The sequence below is a fragment of the Gobius niger genome (assembly GCF_951799975.1).
Source record: "Gobius niger genome assembly, chromosome: 7".
Lineage (NCBI taxonomy): Eukaryota > Metazoa > Chordata > Actinopteri > Gobiiformes > Gobiidae > Gobius > Gobius niger.
Genome location: NC_136858.1, coordinates 30900276 through 30919629, shown reverse-complemented (window position 1 = coordinate 30919629; position 19354 = coordinate 30900276). Strand labels below are relative to the sequence as shown.

Below are 19354 nucleotides of genomic sequence, written 5' to 3'. Positions count from 1 at the left end.
GGGTCTAATGTTCTATGACATCATGTATACAAAGTACTAATACAAGTTATTCCATTGTGTATGTAACCCATAGGTACAAGTTATTACAGACTGGTACAGAGCACATTGCATTGTACTTAATTTAGTTAGGTACAATGTATCAAGGTACTGTAAAATAAAAGGTAACACTTCATTTTAAACTACCCTTGATACATCATGCCTGCCAAACTTAGTACAATGTATTCTGCTATATAACAATGCATAATAACTTGCACATATAGGTTAGATACATAATGAAATAATGTATATTATTAATTTGGAGTATAGAGTTCGGGAAATTCCACAGTTACCATGTTAGCATACATTTCCATTGACTAACATTAGCTAAAAACGGTATAAAAAGTGGAGAAAAAAGCAGTGGAACAACTCTGTTAGCTGCGGAGTTATTTCTTGTCAATACATCTAATACACTGTGGTGTCCAAGTGTTTTGATGTGAACAATAACTCCAGTATTTTAGACCTTAAATCTAACCCTAACCTTAAGCCCTAACTCTAAGGGTCATTACATTATGGATCTCCAAACTTCTAATACACATTATTCCCTTGTGTATGTACTACATAAGCACAAGTAATTACACATTGTTACAAAGCAGATGACATTGGAATAAATTTAGTTAAGTACAATGTATGAAGGTAGTGTAAAATGAAGTGTGGCCAAATAAAAGATACCAGATTTTGTTTTTCTCTTTATAAGCTGCCATATCTTTAGGTTAGTCCACTGCAAACATTTTCTGAAATGCATGTGACTCTTCTTGCAATCCTATCTCTAGTGTTTATGTCTCGATCTTGAAATTGCTAGTCTAACCACAGCTACAATTCTTACACACAAACACACGTGTATTTTTCCCAAACTGCACAGCCGTAACACACACTAGCATGATCATTTCCGAAAGCAGCGGCAAAGAGTTGAGTTGAAAAGCCTTACTGTGTGCACGCTGTTTGACTGTCACTGAGCGCCGAAAAATGATATGTTCTCGTTTTTAGGCATGTCTTACCCGAACTGGCCCGAGAAGAGCCCGGTGCCGCTCAGCAGACACGATGCCTCTAATCCGGTCTTTACAAGATATGCCAATGATAGTGTTTATGCGAACTGGATGGCTTTGCCCTCACCCCCAAAAGCCGTGGAGACGCTCGATAGCTAAAGGCAACCAGACAAATCAAGTGACTAATCAGTAGATGTGTATATTTCTATGACAAGACTGTACATATATTTACAATCTGATGCTAAGAGTTGGTCCCCTTTCGTTTATGTTGCACGGGTTTCAAAACTGGGATCTTTTTTGCTGCAAAAGGCTGGACGGACATAGACCAAGCTTCTTCAATATGTTAAGTATTACCTCAAACATGGCAGAGTTGTCTCATGCATGATATTATACCAGATTGTATGTCCGTGTCAATGTTTCTTCAAAGTGCCTGTGCTGCTTCGACAATAGCCCACGATTATAAATGTCTCTCTATAAGGAGCCGCGTCCAGCCCGGGAATATAAGCGGACGTCTTTTACCATCGCCTGAGATCGAGCGGACATGAGGAACGATGTCCAAAACTGTTTTGTTTATACTGTGTTGCTCACGATGTCAGAGTCAGTTTTGTGTTCCAGTTCTTTGCCAAAGACAAACATGTTCAGAAACCAACTTTACTTGTTATTTTTACTCTTTTTCGTTGTTGTTTTTTTTATGTGATAATATCATCAAGCGAGTCCAGTCCATTGTAAAGTCCTGAGGCGTGAGGTATAGACGTGCCCGACAACAGTTCGCATCGATCCACTGTCTGTATTTGACAAACTTTGTGTAAAAAGTCAGGTCATGTAAACTACCGTGTGTTATCATTGTTATGTTGTTAATATTTGGTTATGTTACAGTTATTAAATAAACAGTAAAATCGATGTCTCGTTTTTATGTCTTCGTCGTTCATTATTATTTCTCAAAAAGTCCAATATATTAAATTGGACTTGGTTCATTATTCTTTCACTCCTCAACATTGCAGTGATTGGATTTGGATAGGAGCTGCTCTCTTGAGGCAGATCGCAAAGACATGGCTGTAATATTCTAAAAGTGTCTCAAAGTAACACATTTACACTGAACAGTCAACAACCTGATCAACTCTATGCGAAGGACCAGAGCAAAGAAATGCTCACTAACACGGATTTAGACGGATTTGTGGACGATATTTGTTAGAGGCCTTGACTTTGGTGCTCAGGCGCCCACTCTCAGCTACTGAATGTTTGCTTGCGTATCAGTATGACGCTCTGAGAGGATATTTTTCCCTTTTCTGTGGAAGCATAGACAGACTTGAATGGTAGGACTAGTGCAATATCTCGAGTTCATGTCTCGTACCGATGGTAAAAAAAAACTTCTCCTGTATAAGACATCCAGACTGCTGCCTATTTTTCATCTATCTTCTCGAACACCATTGTTAATTCTCCAACAATATTTGTGCCTATTGGAAATGTGTTATTTGAGTTCAGCTCATGACAAATGTGTGTTTATATTTTTGTCTAGTGCAGGGGTAGGCAACGTCAGGCCCAGGGGCCAAATCCGGCCCTCCAGCATGGAACCTTTGGCCCTCAAGATGATTTTGAGAAATATTGTTTTACAAATCAAAGTTACCGTTATCGTTTTAGAGTTTAACCTTAGCCAAGCACATTTTCTCCAAATCTAAAAGCTTCTCGACTGGAGCTTACAGCCTAAAACTGACTTTTATGTCATTTTTTTGCTGCGTTGTTTGTTGCATTTTTGTTATTTTTTGTTGTCTTGTTGTTGCTTTTTCATCACTTTTTTTTAAATCGGATTTTGTTTTTTTTTGGTCACTCTTTTGATTCATTTCTTAAGGAAGCTTAAGATTTTGGGAAGGTCGAATTGGAGAAAATGTGTTCGGTTAAGGCAGGGGGTTAAGTACTGAAAAAATGTGAGAAATACTGTCAATTACTTAAAAATGTCCAAACAAAGCACCAAATTAGGTCATATATTATGCACAGCACTGGCACTGGTAGAAAGTGGTGCTTTAATTTTGGCTAAAATTGTCAGATTTGGCCCTTAGACTATTTACAATAAAGAAAATTGTCCCTCCACCAAGCCAACTTGCCTACGCCTGGTCTAGTGTATAGAGATGTGGGTGACGTGTCTTGCCCAAGGACACAACAACAGCAATGTCAGACAGTGCCAGGGGTTGAAAAGCAAACCTAGAAGTCAGGGACATGACACAATATAACTTCAAGTCCTTTGAAGTCTTTGTAGCTATAAATCAGTGAAGCATTGTGCTAATGTTTTCCTCCTGCCAAACATTTTGACAAGTGTTGATGGTGTTTGGTTGTTTTGTGCCAGGTGTATGTCTCTGCAGCAGAGAGAGGTCTTGTTTTTGTGAATGTGAGTTAGATAGATTGTTTGCACAAGATTTTTATTTGAAGTTAAGTCTCAAGTCTTGGGGTCCCAAGGTTCAAGTCACAACTTCAAGTCCAAGTGAAATTTCAAGTATCAAATGAGTGACTTGAATCCACCTCGCAACCTTGCCAGTGTACACCTCTGCTATTGAAGCTGAACAGAGCCAAGCCCTGTTGTCCTTTTGTAGAGCTAATATTTTTTATCACTACCATCTGTGATTCGTATTAAATCTCAAAAGAGACAAATTATGATAAACAACATTGTATCATTTCCTTGTTTACGTCACAGCAGTCGCTCGATCTAAAGTTAGAACAAGAAACTTCTTCAGTTCAGGGGAAATCCAATTGAGACTGTCAGAGCCACTGCATCACACAGATAAGAGCTGCCACGCAGGGGACAATAAGCCGTGACAGATGTCTCCATCCTCTCCACTCTCTTGCTATAGGTCTGACCACAGTCTAACAATAGCATCAGAAAACCCAAACACGTATATTATGTTTAGGGCTCTGTTTTGTGCAGCCTATAATCATAACCAGTTAATGTAAAAATTTAAAAGTGGGCTCACCAACACCAAGTACATACCAAATCTATTTCAGAAGGATGTGTACATTAAACAGTGTAGGCTTTAAGTAGCTACAGGCCTATAGTTTGTGGGCTTTAGGAAGATGCTGGTGAAGACAGATAACTATATACTTAATGTGCTGCTTTCTACATTTGTGAATCTGAAAAATGTGTTTGATCATCAAGCACAGATGTATTAGCCTTTGTCACTGGTCAAACATTGTAGTCAGAAGGCTTATTTGGTAACCTCCCTGCAGTGACATTTTGCTGTTGTTACTTCCTGGAGAAAGTGACTATTTTAGCACATTTTGTAGGCTACAAAGCAAAAGCAGTAGGCTTTGTGCAGCCACCCTGTTGTTGTTTAGGTTTTAAGAAACCAAACTGTTTATTCGGCCATTGTTATGAACAGGTTCAATCGTGCAACATGAAACATATAACATCTAACTTAGATAAATAATCAACTATAAAGACTATAAGGGCATGCATGAATAAGATTAGATTTAAACAATGATAAAGACAACAATTTGACACAAGTGTATTTACAGATGTGCAGGTGCAGGAGTGTTAGCAGATCTGAGTGTGGACATACCGCATAGTGCAAAAGAGCAGTGCAAATGCTTATTACATTTATGAGTCTGATCAAAGTTATTGGGTCTTGTTATGGTTCATGAGTCTGATGGAGAAGGGGAAATCTGTACATGTGGCGTGAGGTAGGCTACGTGTCTGAGTGAACTATTCACCCCTCTCTGCCTGAGGGGACCCTTCTCTGTCCAGGTCAGCTGTGATCCTACTTACACGCCTCCGGGTCCCGGAGGTGGACAGGTCCTCGAGAGGTGGGAGCCTACAGCCATCACCTCCTCCGCAGCACGCACAATGCGCCGCATAATTATGTAATGCATAATCGGTCTTGCGTGAGATTAAATTGTAAAAGTTTTTGTCATAATTATTAGGGTGGATGTGTGTATTCTATTATGCAAGTTGAGTCACGTTTTTTTTTAAAATACATGACATCATCATAAACACCCAAACCAAAAAAATGGCCTTTCATCACGCCCTTTTCAAGCACAGTACAATAAGACACAAAATTACCACTGTTTTATTAACGCGGCGTAGCAACGTGCTCGGAGACGTCATCACCATAGCAACGCTCTGATTGGACACACTTTAGCGGAAGTGAACGGGACGCGTCTCTTCGCTGCTGCGCCGTGGCATTTGTTTCAGACTGTACTCCGCTGCTGCCGCGGGGATTTCACGTCCAAACCTTTTTCCCCCTTATCCACACGCCGGGATGGAGAGCGGTCGAAGCAAGTAAGAAGCGAATCTAAACTCGTGTATTTGTGTAAGAAAGATCGGTAGAAGATTAAAGAGCGAAATCTCAGTGGCGCCGCGGAGGGTGTTGCTAAGTTAGCCCCAGACTCCAGTTAATTCCCGAGTCCCTTTTCAGCATAAAGGGTTTGGCTCTGATTTTTGGAAAGTCCTAAAGGGGAAGCAGCTCTTTTGGAAGATATTGGTGTCACATGCCTTAAACTTAACGTAGATTTCTTAATGTGAGTAATGGAAGCTGCTGGCTCGTTCTGTACATCAAAAGCCTAGTTTGTTTGCACGGTTCAAAAGTCCAGATTTGGATCAACAATCGAACAGGAATGGACGTGCTATTCAGACATGTGATTGATTTGATCCATGTTTGTCTGCTTGTTGCTTGCTCCATATTGTTTGGATTGCCAAAAAGAAGGTTTGGTGTTTCCATACTACATCCATTATTTGGTTGTGGGTGTCAAACTTTAGATGACTTGATTGCACATTTCCAGTGTTTCTTGAGAGCTGATGGAACAAGTGAATTTTTCCATTGTGAGATCTGAGTCTTATTTTACCTCACCTTTTTTTGGATTATTATTGTCGTAGTGCCAGTTGCATTCAATTAAATCTGTTTGCAAGTTAACCTCTTACCACCCGCCTTGAGTTTTTTGTCACTTTTTTGTTGAATTTTTGTCACATTATTGTCACATTTTTGTTGAATTTTTGTTGAATTTTTGTTGAATTTTTGTTGAATTTTTGTTGAATTTTTGTTGAATTTTTGTCATTTTTTTGTTGAGTTTTTGTCACATTTTTGTCGAGTTTTTGTCGAGTTTTTGTCGAGTTTTTGTCGAGTTTTTGTCGAGTTTTTGTCACATTTTTGTCACATTTTTGTCACATTTTTGTCACATTTTTGTCACATTTTTGTCACATTTTTGTCACTCTTTGGTTGAGTTTTTGTCACATTTTTGTTGAATTTTTGTAATTTTTTTGTTGAATTTTTGTCACTCTTTGGTTGAGTTTTTGTCACATTTTTGTCACATCTTTGTTGAACTTTTGTCACATTTTTGTTGCATTTGCATCCTTGTTTTCTTCTCATTTTTTGTGGCTGTTTTGGTGCTTTTTTTCCCAAGCAGCTTTTTGATTAGGGTAAAGCCAAACTGGAGAAAATGGGATCCGTTCAGGTGGGAGTTAAGAGGTTAATGCTATTAAAGTGAAATGGACAGGACATGCTAGTGTACAGTTACAAACCATGTGGTTCAGCTACTGCAGTTGTCACACCAGGGCAGCACAGCAAGAACTAAAGTATTACCTTTTCAGTGCCTGCATGAAGTTTCAAAATACTAAAATAAATCTATTCATAAGCGTGCCATTTCAGAAGCAGCTTTTTCTTTCAAGTTTGTTCCACTTTTTAAGCAAGGCCTTTGGTGTTTAATGTGCAGGTGCCGGTCATAAATGCCTGTTCAAAGATCCTGGATTCCTGCTGGTTTTATTTAATTACACCTCTGATTTACACGGAGCCCAGGTGACAAGAGGAGAGCGAAGCTGAAATGCCTTCGCTGCCTCCACTGCACTGTGAGCTTGTGAGAGTCTGACCTTTTAAAAGAGCTGTGCGCAAATGTCATGTTTAAATGGTTTAAAATGGCTCAACACAGACGGGACCCCACTAGCTACTATTATACGTGATGCATTTAGGATCAAAGACACGTGGGAGTTCACAATGATAATGTCAGAAAAACACTACAACAGTATGTGCCCAGGCAAGACTCGAAGAACTCCAGTTAGTGGGCGAATGCCTAATCCAGTCTTTGTGGTCTGAAATGGCTCAAACCTGTGCAGAAGTTGAGCAATGTAGCAAAAAAAAAAGATGTATCTCAGTTTTTGATTTTTTAAATATATATATATTGTGATATGGACTTATAAGATAAACCGCTGCATAAACAACAAATGAATGCTTTCCACTCTAGTACCATTGAACACGCAACACTTTCCATCAAAACCTAACTCCAAACAATGTGCTATTACTGCAGTGCCATAGGGTTGGCTGGAGGCAGGGACTGGGACTGAAAAAGGGCCCTGGACTCAGACCAGCCTGGCCCAAATTAGCGTAAATGCAGCACTTCCACAAAGACATATGTGAACCTCTTACCTCCCATCTTAACCGAGAGCATTTCCCCCAGTTCGGTTTTACCCAAATCTAAAAGCCTCTCCACTGGAGAGCAACAGCATAACGCCTCATTTGAAAGCTAAGACATACAAAAGCGATTGTACCCTTTTGTTACATTGTTGCAGCATGTTTTTGTCGTTTTCAAATTACATTTTTTGTGGCTTTTTGTTGTGTTTTCGTCAGTTTTTTGTCGGTTTTTCATTGCTTATTTCGTGGCTCATGTTTTCGTCACGTCTTTGTCACATTTTTGTTGCTTTTCTGGCTCACTCGTTGCTATTTTGATGCTTTGCTTTTAAGCTCTTAGATTTGGGTAAAGCTCGGTTAAGGCGGAGGTTTAAGAGGTTAAGGAGAAAATTTAGACTCGTGGCCCAAGAGCCAGTGGCCCTTCTGTGATCTTCCAGAATGGACATATGACCAGTCCGCCCCTGGCTGGAGGCCGCTTGATTAAAAACCATTATGCTGATAATTGATATAATCAGCCACAGATTGAATGTGATTAAAAAGTAAACAATTGCACAGTCTTCCTCCGTACAGAACACAAAGAAATCTGACCGGTTTGTAAAACACAAGTGCATTTGTATTCCATATTCGATTCTTTTGATGATTTATTTACCACACAGAAGCTTTGCAAAACATATTCTGCACCCGTAGACTTGATTCTCAAAGGAAAAGTGGTGCTGCTGTTTTCCCCACTTTCTGCTTTTAATTTGAAGGCCATCATTGTAACAGGAAGTTTACCCTCTTTACTTTTCTGTAGTTTGAACCTGCAGAGCTAACGGGACTCTTGAACTGTAGCTAATTTCTTCTGCCCTTTTACATCCTCACAGCAACAAATCCTCTCAATATGGACTGTGTTAATTTCAGTGCTTGAAGCCATACGAGTAACATTTCAACCAATAAATACAATTAAATACAAGCGTCACAAACTCCTCCCCATGTTGCTGCCTTGCTTTGCCTACAGGTAACATGAGATACTTTCAGTCCTCTTCCAAATGCTTTGTTTTGATAACCTTCTGCATTGTAGTCGGTGACTGGCTGAGCATTCGGAGCATGTGTGGAATCGCTGGCATGTTTTTGAGTTTTACAGCCGTTTACTTGACCTCGTGACATAAGCGACATATAACCTGGAATGTTCCCATGTGTGGCTTTAAACAAACTCCCATTGTTTTTTTTGGAGGTGTTTTTTTAGGATTTTAGCCCAGGCCTTTTCATCCTCTTTGATCAGTGCAACAGAGATAACATGATTAACTATTAATGTAAGATTCCTTTGTTTGTTTTCAGGTGACCATTGTTTTAATAGAGTGGAAGAAATCTCACCAGAAAGATGCTCTCTCTTCATAACAATAACATAAATGATTTAAATATTCATGAATAACGCTTAAATGAAGCCGAGAGTTTGCTTGAAGTGATGTGACCGTCTATGGGAAGGGCCTTGGGGGGTGACGCGCGATGCCCAGGCGCGGGTTGCAGCTCCACGGCCGCGTCCGGTGGCTCTTCCTGGGCCTGTGCCTGCTGCTGGTGCTCCTCCTGTTCGCCTACCTGCTCGAATGCACCCCTCCCGCGGACCTCAGCCTCTCGGCGCCCGGCGTGGACCAGTACGGGCGCGAGTACTACCAGGCTTTACTGCAAGAGCAAGAGGAGCGGCATTTGAACCGCGCCGCCAGCTTAAAACGGCAAATCGCGCAACTCAAGCAGGAGCTGCAGGAGATGAGCGAGAAGCTGAAAGTGCTGCAGGACAAGAAGGAGCCTCCCGTGGTGCAGGGCTTGACGGACACTAAGGACCAGGAGCCGAGCGACCTGCTGGAGTATTTGCACTCTCAGATAGACAAAGCGGAGGTGAACATAGGAGCGCGTCTGGCCAGCGAGTACGCCCTGGTGCCGTTCGAGAGCTTCACCTCGTCGAAGGTGTACCAGCTGGAGATGGGTCTGACGCGGCACCCGGAGGAGAAGCCGGTGAGGAAGGACAGGAGGGACGAGCTGGTGGAGGTGATCGAGGCGGCGCTGGACATCATCAACAACCCGGATGGAGAGGACGCGGCGGAGGAGGACGTGCCGATGCAGAGGCAGAGCTACACCGAGGCTCACTTCACTGAAGGTAACGCACTGCCCTGAGCGCCGGACTGGTATTTCAGTAATGTGTAATAATAACTATGCTGAGGCTTTGAGTTCTAATTAAAGAAGCCCATTATACCACAATAGAAAAACGGCAGTGTGGCAACAGCAATAAATATTCGGGATAACAGGTCTGTCTGGTCTTTGTGCCCGTGGAAGAGCTTGGTCACTTCTAACTTCACCCTGTTTGGAGCTATAGGAATACATTGGGAGAGGCCAAATGCTAACAACATCTTAGGTCGTTTTTGTGTGACTGAGGGCACACAGTTTTTCCATACTGGGAAATGTTCTTACCTGAGCTTAGACGAGTTGATACGTACCTGTCTGGTCTTTGTGCGTGCCCGTGGAAGAGCGTGGTAGCTTCCAAATTCACCCCCGTTAGGAATACATTGGAAGAGGCCAAATGCCAGCAACATCTTTGGTTGTTTTACGTGACTGAGGGCACGCACAAAGACCAGACAGGTACATATCAACTCGTCTAAGCTCAAGTAAGAACATATCTCGGTATGTAAAAATGGTGGCCTGTTCCTTTTTAAAGATAAAGGAAGTGAATTCTGATGTTCAAGAAGATACTGTTTTTGTATTGCGATGTTGCTTTACATAATATGTAATGATAATTATGCAGCTGTGAAATTAGGTCACACAAGTGCATACATGCAAGACTAATACCGTTCTCTTTATTAGAGACACTGTTTTGTATTGCCTGTTCAACAAAAAACTGTCTCCACACAAAAAGCAACATTAAGTCAGTTTCACATCACTGAAGTGACCACTGGAGCTACGGAAAACTCTTGAGAGCTGAGTTTTTATACACACATGTCTGTATTCATTCAGTGTTCTTGATTGTGGACTCTGCTTCAAAGTAAGATCACCCAGCAGAGGAAGTAGACTAAAGCCAATTAAACACTATACGACTAAAGTGCTCCTTTCTGCTCTGTCAGGCCTGTACAGGACGGAGCGGGACAAAGGGTCTCTGTATGAACTGTTTTTCGCCAAAGAGGACTCGAGCAGTTTTCGCCACGTGACTCTGTTCCGTCCGTTCGGGCCTTTGATGAAAGTGAGGAGCACGTCCGTGGACACGTCGGGAACCATCATCAACATCATAGTGCCGCTGTCGGGGAGAGTTGACACGTTCACGCAGTTTTTAAACAACTTCAGGTGAGTCCGACCGGTTTGATCAGAAATTGTAGCGACATGTTCAATCACCTCTGTCACTGTCAACTGCGGTAAATGTATTTTTTTGGCTTTGTTCAGCCTAGTTATTGCTTGTTTATAGTTTATCCAATATAAACTCCAATACCATTTGTTTTATTTTTATTTGATAAATCTCTGCCCAGAAAAGTGTTTCAGAACCTCTGTTTCAGAGTACTCCTGGCCCTAGAGGGGACTCTATTGTGCATGTTTTAGTGTTAGGGAAGCTACACAGACACGGGGGAACAGAAGCTGAATCCAGGCTCTTGTTGCTAAGCTCTAACTGCTGTGCCATCGTGTCACCCAAATTACAATAGAATAACTGATTGGTGTTACTAACCAAGCGTTCCTTTTTTTCTTTGAATTTCATTGAATTATATGAATTACATTTGTTTTGATCATTTTAGTACAAATGTTCCATAAACAATGAATTAAACAAGTAAAGCAGACATTTAGAGCCTTCCAAAAAATGATGCTCGTGTTTCCATTTCTTTCACAACTTTTCCACAGCCGACATTGATTCCGTAATTATTTGTGTGACAGATGACACCAAAAGTCCTGAACAAATCAGTAAATTAAATTCTCTGTTCAGGGAGGTGTGTATCCAGCAGGACCGGAGAGTTTACCTCACTGTGGTTTACTTTGGAACGAGCGGACTCCCGGAGGTGAAGTCATCTCTGGAAAAACTCTCCCGGTTTGTCCCTCTTCATTTAATTCTCTCTGATAGTTTTGTGCCAGATTTTGTGGTTGAAGCGGCATGAATGCACGCAATGTTTCTTCAAGGTCTCACATTTGTGTAACGCTAGAATTGGGCGTCTTTCACAGCCCTAGTGTCATGAGCTGATGTGAGTTTTCTTTAAAAGGACCTTGTGCAAAATCTACTTTTTTGAGCCTTTAAACCATGTTATTGCGAGGTTCAACGTGACTGCAGTTGCTATTTGGCTTGATTTATGCATGTTTGCGTAATTCTGTTTATTTTGAGCATTTCTGCAACCTCTGAAACAAGGCAAGGTTTATTTGTAGAGTACAATTCATACACAAGGCAATTCAAAGTTGCATAAAATTACAAGAAAACAGATAAAATCAATAAAAACATCAGCATAAAATTAATCAATTACAGTAAAAGGCAAGAGTGCAGATTAAATACTTTCAGTTGTCATATGCACAGGTAGAAAGAACTGTTTTCAGCCTGGATTTGAACAGAGTTTAGGCCTGTCTCACATCCTCATGTAAGACTGTTCCAGATTTTAGCAGCATGAAACTGAAATTCAGCCTCACCGTGTTTAGTCCTGACTCTGGGAACCACCAGGAGACCCCTCCCTGAAGTTTTCAGATGGTTCATATGGCTGTAACATATCAGAGATGCACTTTGGTGCTAAACCATGAAAAGACTTGTACAAAAGCAGAGCTGTTTTAGATTCTATTCTCTGAGTGACAGGAAGCCAGTGCAGAGACCGGAGCACTGGACTAATATGGTCGTATTTCCTGGTTCTTGTCAGGACTTGAGCAGCAGCGTTCTGGATGTTCTGCAGCTCTAACAGCTCGTTTAGAGAGGCCAGTGAGCAGCCGTTACAGTAGTCTAACCTGCTGGAGACAAATGCATGGATAGGTCTCTCTAAGTCTGGTTTTGACAGTTTGGTTTTGATATTTTTCAGTTATTGTATATGTGTATATGTTATTGCTTTGATTTGGCTGTTTAAGTTCAGGTCTGAGTCCATGATTACTCCTAGATTTCAAACCTGATTTTTTGGTTTTAGAGAGAGAGACTCAAGGTGACTGAAAACACTTTGTCTTTGTGTCTGTGGGCCAAAAACCATGATCTCAGTTTTGTCTGAGTTTAGTTGGAGAAAGTTGTTTTGCGTCCACAAACTGATCTGTTGACAGAGTGTATACAGGCCCATGTGAAACACTGTGTTTTATATTATTCTGGAATAACCCCCCCAAAAAAATGTAATGCTCAAAATGAAAGCTTGTATTTTACCTGTTACTCACCGTCCCCCATGATCAGGGAGTTAGGGTTCGGGGTTGAAGTTGAGGGTATGATTAGGGTTAGGAACGGCAAATGTGATGTAAGTTGTGTTTCCCTCACACAGATCTTACACAGATTTTTAGAAACTAGAAGGTCTTGGCTTTCGAATGAGGTGTCACACTGGCATATAGGCAGTCGTTTTGAGATTTGGACAGGCATAATTGCTAACCCTTACTCGAGCCCTAAACCTAACCCTAAGCTGGCAAATAACAGGTTAAGATTTGCAATTCCCACTGCTGCCTGAAGAGGGCACTCCAAACCAATACAGCTCAGAGTGATAGATAATCTTTTCTATACACAGAAGTTATTTTAAGTTATAAAATGTAATTCAGGTCCATTATGTAGATGTTGTGTCCACTTTAGGCTTGTTGCTTATGTCCTGATGTGTTGCCTCTGCTCAGGGAGGAGGGCTTCTCTAACTACAGCCTGATCCCGGTGGAGGAGGAGTTTTCTCGCGGTCGGGGGCTGGACATCGGGGCTCACGCCTGGACCAGAGGAGACGTGCTCATGTTCTTCTGTGACGTGGACATCCATTTTAATGTGGACTTCCTCAACACCTGCCGCCTCAACGCTGCTCCAAGTGAGTCTCAGCTTTCATTTTGATTTTTCAGTAACCTAAATGCACACAACACATCGACACATTTCTAACTGTAAACTGGGCATAATTTAAAATATCCTTTTAGTTGTTGATAAATCTGCCAGTAAAGTAAGAAAAACGGTTGCATAATTAACCATTGTAAAAAGGCAGACAGAACGTTTTTTTTCTGACTTGTGAATATTTTGAGAAGTTATTAGATATTTCATTATGCAAAGGTTTGTAAAGGGTAACAATATTATGAAGGCACTGTCTGACGCACTACAGCAGTCCTCCAGTTCATAGAAGTTCTTAAAGTGCCTTTTTTAATCTACATCTAATTTCCATCGGCAATTTGGCAAGTGAACAAACGAAACTCAATTTCAAATGAGCGCACTTGATTTTTATTATACATGAGCCCCTGAGGCGCTACTCTCAGGCCAACCCATTACAGCATTTGATAAACATGTTGAAATATCATCTTTTATTTGTTTTTCTGCAGATAAAAAGGTGTTTTATCCAGTGGTTTTTAGTCTGTATAATCCTGCTATTGTCTATGGAAACTTGGAGCTGGCTCCACCCATCGAACTGCAACTGGTAAGAAACAATTATGTTATGGATCATGTCTTCTGTGTGACTTTTCAAAATAGTGTTAATTTTGACATATTTGAATTTTGTTCTTTTGACGAAAATGTAATTAAAGTAGTAGCAATAGTAGTCACAAAATGATCTTCTAATTTAGTTGACTCTGCTTTTATAATATTGATTATAATCATATTTAACCTCTTAACTCCCGCCTGAACCGAGAGGATCTTTTTCCTCACGTCATCAGATTTTTCATTTTTTGTCACATTTTTGTCATTTTTTCATCAATTTTTACCACATTTTTGGTCATTTTTTTGTAATTTTTTGTCAATTTTTTGTAATTTTTTTGTCACATTTTTATCACATTTTTGTCACATTTTTTGTAATTTTTTTGTAATTTTTTGGTCAATTTTTTGTAATTTTTTTGTAATTTTTTGGTCAATTTTTTGTAATTTTTTGTCAAATTTGTATCGCATTTTTGTCAATTTTTTTGGTCACATTTTGTCACATTTTAGTCATTTTTTGTCACATTTTTTCATAATTTTTTTTGTCAAATTTTTATCACATTTTTGTCATATGTTATTGTTATTGTCACATTTCCATCATTGTTTTCGTCTCAGTTTTGGTGCTTTTTCACAGCTTTTTTCCAGAAGCTTTTGGACTGGGGTAAAACCAAACTGGAGAAAATGTGCTCGGTTCAGGTGGGAGTTAAGGGGTTGATCAAGGCCCTCTTCTTTATGGAGCTTCTCCCACATGAACAAAGCTCAGAGCTGTTCCTTAGGCAGAGAATTTAAATGATATGAGGCTCCTCCAGATTGTCAGTGGAAGTTTGGATGATTTTAATCGCTTCTTTTCATTTTTATTTAGTCGACGAAAATATCTGGACATTTAAGTCATAGTTTTAGTCTCATGAAAACCTTTTAAATTAGGTTTAGTCCAATTTTAGTCAACAAAAATATTACTTTGACTAAAATTATTACTAAATATTTCAGTTTATGAAAATAACATGGTTTAAACTGTTCCTTTTTGTCTTGTTAAACAGATTCATAAAAAAGATGCTGGATTTTGGAGAGACTTTGGTTTTGGGATGACGTGTCAGTATCGATCCGACTTTCTAAATATTGGTAAGTTATCTTTAATGTTTATTCTGTTCATACACCAGACACACAAATGGTAGTTTCTGTGGTATCTCCACGACTGAGGGTATTCAAGGCGAAAACCCACTGAATGTACAGGATGTGGTTTGACCGGACAATGGACAGACATGATGAAGTTGTGTGAGATCTGGCTGATGAGATTAACAGACAAGTCTACATACCTCATACCTCCTGCACACATGCCTTCAGATTACAGATGGAGAACACTTGAGAAGGCTATAATTGTTTTACTTTGCTGCTCCATCTGCTAAACACAAAGGTCGACATACCTGAGGAGACCACACGACCAAAATTTCCTACTAGAACATTTTTGGGGGTAGTGAATCATAAATTAGGCCTGAAACATTTATCCACACTGAATAGTTCCAGATTATAATGGTTATGCAGGACAATTATTTTAGTATAATTTCCTTCTCTACAGCAAACCCTTTGGTGGAGCGGTTTACAAAATATTGACACCTTGACTCGTTAAAACACTGCACTGATCGTCCATTGGCAGTGAAATAGTAGATTTGTGAGAAAGATTGGCCTATGTTTTTGATCCCTGGTTTGTGATATTTTATGCCCAGAACGGGAAAAGATCAGAGAATTTGTATCTACCGGCATTGAGTTTGAAGTGCGATGAATACAATAGCACCGTCTGCTAAAGTAATTGATGTCTGCTGCCCAATCAAACTGATCTTGCGGCCTCACAACATTAGTTATGTTCACAAATCTTGACACAGCGGGACTGTGGCAATAAGTGGCATGCCCTTTATTTGATTCCCAGTCCTGTCTTAATCATTTTCTTAATCATTCTTTTAAGTACTTGGGGACTGTTTTTGATTCCTCTCTACGATTTGATAAAGAACACAGAGCAAATTGTCAAACGTGGACAGCAGCGAGTTCACCTGATGAGGAAACTGAACTCTTTTAATGTATCAGCAAATATTTTAAGTAACTTTTATCATTCTTTTACTGAAAGTGTCTTAACCTTTTCTTTTATTTGCTGGTTTGATGGCCTGTCTGTGAAAAATAAGAACAGTCTGAACCACATTGTCAAAGTGTGTAGTAAGATTTCTGGTGTGCGTTTTGAAAACCTTGCCTCACTCTGTAAGAAGTCCTCCAAAAGACTCGATCGATTTTGGGTCAACAAAATCATGTCTTGCGGTCGCACTTTACTCTGATGCCCTGCGGGAGGCGATGTGTCGTCCCCCAACAGAAAAGAAACCGCTATTCAAAGTCCTTCATTCCGACTGCTGTCAGAAATTTAAATGGCAATAGCTAGGAAGGCAGTGTTTATCTTGTTCTTTTTTCCCCCCCTCATTTTTACTGGTCCCCCTGTGTCCTGATGCACTTACAGTTCATGACGTCTGTATATGGTTGTATGTGTCTCCATTTACTGTTTTTTATGACCAGAAAGTAGTGAACAGAATTGCCCATTGGGATGAATAAAGTTGTTTTGATTTGATTGATTTGATTTCAGTTGGTGCAAAATGCTGTAGCTCGTTTTTAACAAACACACCCACACGTCATCACCCCAGTCCTTTTTTTGTTACATTGGCTTCCAGTCTCTTTTAGAGTTGATTTTTTAAAATTCTTCTTTTTGTTTTTAAAACCCTCAATGGTCTTGGCCCTTCCTGTCTGAACTTTTTTGACTGTTCGTGACTCGGGCAGATGAGGTTGTCAGATCAGCTCTTGCTGGAAGTGACCCCTGACTAAGTCCAAGCATTGGGGTGATTGGTCCTTTTCAGTCACTGGACCCAGACTCTGGAATAAGCTGCCCCCTGATATGCGCACCATCACGGATTTTGTCCTTTTTAAATCCAGGCTCAAGACGCACTTATTCAGACTGGCTTTTAACATTCAGTAGCACGGCGACACTACTACATTTTATCTGTTTTATTGTTTGGTTGTATGAATGTTTTTGTGAATGGATTTTATGTGATTTCATTGTAAAGCACTTTGTTCGCCTTGAGTTTTTTAAAGGGCTCTATAAATAAAGATTTGATTGATTGATGTTAGTAGAATCTTTTGTGTAGGACTTGGAGGCACAAAACTTACTTACACACTTTTATTTCGTCATTTCCCAGGCGGTTTCGACCTGGACGTGAAAGGCTGGGGCGTGGAGGACGTTCATCTGTATAAAAAGTACCTGCGCAGTGACGTGATCGTGGTCCGCGCTCCCGTCTCCAGCCTGTTCCACCTCTGGCACGAGAAGCAGTGCGCGGACGAGCTCACGCCGGAGCAGTACCGCATGTGCATCCAGTCCAAAGCCATGAACGAAGCCTCGCACCCGCACCTGGGCATGCTGGTGTTCAGAGAGGAGATCGAGGCGCATCTGCGGAAACAGGCCTTCAAGACGCAGATCAAGAGCGAGGACCGAGAAACTTAGACCTACGCGGCAAAAATATTCGTCTACATGAGGTGAAGATGACTTGAATTTAGGATATTTAAGTGCAATGATTCAGAATTTAGAACCGATTTTGATCATTATTGCCCCTGCCTTCATCTAAATTTAACAGAGGACCATCAGGACATTTACTGATAATCTGGCGCTAAGGATTTAAGGGAAACTATTACAAAAAAAACCCTCAAATTCCATTAACTCTGGTTTCAAGCTATTTTTTACTGCACAAGTCTGGAAAATACAAGAGAAAACATTAAAGGGATATTTCACGATTTTTGACATAGGGCCTCATTTCCTTGTTATCCAGAGTGTTGTTGATTTCTGGAGATATTTATTTTTGTAATTCATGCAGTCTTTATATTTGAAGAGTTTCGTGGCGCTAGGCTAATACAAGGCTAGCACACGTCTATGGTATCAGCTAGCCTGCATTAAAAACAGTCTGACCCGCTCCACACTAATCACTTATAACGCCAGACTAACCATATAAATGTCTGTGTCGATAGAATAATTTTTGGAATATAACTAACCTTGCATCACATGAATGATCGCATTTTGAGGGACTATTTTCTAGCAGATCACTGGCCGCTCAAATATAAATTATTCTATCGACACAGACATTTATATGGTTAGTCTGCCTTTATAAGTGATTTGCCTCAGGTGCTCTGTGGAGCGGGTCACACTGTTTTTAATGCAGGCTAGCTGATACCATAGAAATGTGCTAGCCTTGCACTAGCCTAGCACCACTCGACTCAAATATAAGGACTGCATGAATTACAAAAAAAATATCTCCAGAAATCAGCAACACTCTGGATAACTAGGAAATGAGGCCCTATGTCAAAAATCCTGAAATATCCCTTTAAACTCAAGCTTTTGTACAAAATATTTTGCTCAAAAGTTACTCGGTGTGTCCAATTTGATTTTGAATATTGTTTAATGGAATGTTTACAAATCTTAAAGAATGAAATCTGCACAGTTTATTCACATTTATGGTATTAAAAACATAGAACGGCAAACATAAGCATTAAATTTAAGGTACTGCTACCTCCATAAACTAAACTCCATAAGCTAAACTAAAAAGCTGGGGGGAAAAAAGAGCATTGAATATTTTAAATTCAAGTTGACTTATGTAGAGGTGTATTTTTCCCGAGTAAATCCATCAGACTGTGAGGACATTGACGGCCTGTTTATACGAAGCCCTCTGCATTTCACTGCACAGCTGGAGACAAGTGAATGTACAAAAACTGACAAATGTATTAATGTGAAGCTTCACTCGACGGTTTCGACTCGATCAGGAGAGTTTTGATATTTAATCCTCCGCTGTGAGGCACAACAAACGTCCAGCGGAGCAAGACGGAAGAGGATTTTAGACTTTTCAAGGAAAGACATTCTTGGGAACCACATAAGCCATTCCTGCTGTGTTATTTGCTTTGTATTTAATTTCATTGTCTCTGCTGCGTAATAACTACCTTTTAACGCTATATTTAACCTCTGGGAGGACTTTGTGCATTCCTGAACACATGGCTCGGTTCATGAGTGCTGAATCGTTATTACAAAGCATCGACAAAGCAGTACCAAGAGATGTTTTTGGTAATATGTCTTATGGCACAATGACCCAAATGTAGGCTATGCTTATATATATATTGTAAACCTCGCGATCGGGCTAAACCTGAACGTTTAACACAAGTCTTAATTTATTATTTCTAAACGCATGTATCTGCCTCTTTATGTCCACAAGCAACAAGTTGTTCATTTTTGGTACTAAATGTCTCTGGAAAGTGTGATGTGGAAACCTTATGGCACAATCTAATCTGATAAATGTAGTGCAAGGGTTTCGACATAAGGATTGTGACCTCTAGGAGGGGCTGTGGCGGGGTCTCGA

At 40.3% G+C, this 19354-nt stretch overlaps 2 protein-coding genes across 2 annotated transcripts in view; both read left to right on the top strand.

The window, feature by feature from the left end:
• The window catches only part of ret (ret proto-oncogene receptor tyrosine kinase), a 62914-nt gene extending 61039 nt beyond the window's left edge, over positions 1 to 1875 (top strand). The window contains exon 20 of the mRNA XM_079560576.1: positions 1024 to 1875. Within this exon, the coding sequence (XP_079416702.1) occupies positions 1024 to 1181 (158 nt within the window). The 3' untranslated portion in view covers positions 1182 to 1875. The remainder of the gene's footprint in view (positions 1 to 1023) is intronic.
• Positions 1876 to 5165: 3290 nt separating this feature from the next.
• On the top strand, positions 5166 to 17650 carry csgalnact2 (chondroitin sulfate N-acetylgalactosaminyltransferase 2). The gene is made up of 8 exons (XM_079560546.1): positions 5166 to 5286; positions 8720 to 9533; positions 10492 to 10708; positions 11334 to 11435; positions 13172 to 13350; positions 13847 to 13941; positions 14972 to 15053; positions 17159 to 17650. The coding sequence occupies exons 2-8, from the start codon at positions 8888 to 8890 to the stop codon at positions 17458 to 17460; spliced, it is 1623 nt and encodes a 540-aa protein (XP_079416672.1). The 5' UTR covers positions 5166 to 5286; positions 8720 to 8887; the 3' UTR covers positions 17461 to 17650.
• Positions 17651 to 19354: the final 1704 nt, after the last annotated feature.

Coding starts and splice junctions, on each gene's coding strand:
- csgalnact2 (XM_079560546.1), top strand. CDS start 8,888: ATGCCCAGGCGCGGGTTGCAGCTCCACGGCCGCGTCCGGTGGCTCTTC. Junction 10,709..11,333: donor CAGTTTTTAAACAACTTCAG/GTGAGTCCGACC, acceptor TTCTCTGTTCAG/GGAGGTGTGTATCCAGCAGG. Junction 13,942..14,971: donor CACCCATCGAACTGCAACTG/GTAAGAAACAAT, acceptor CTTGTTAAACAG/ATTCATAAAAAAGATGCTGG.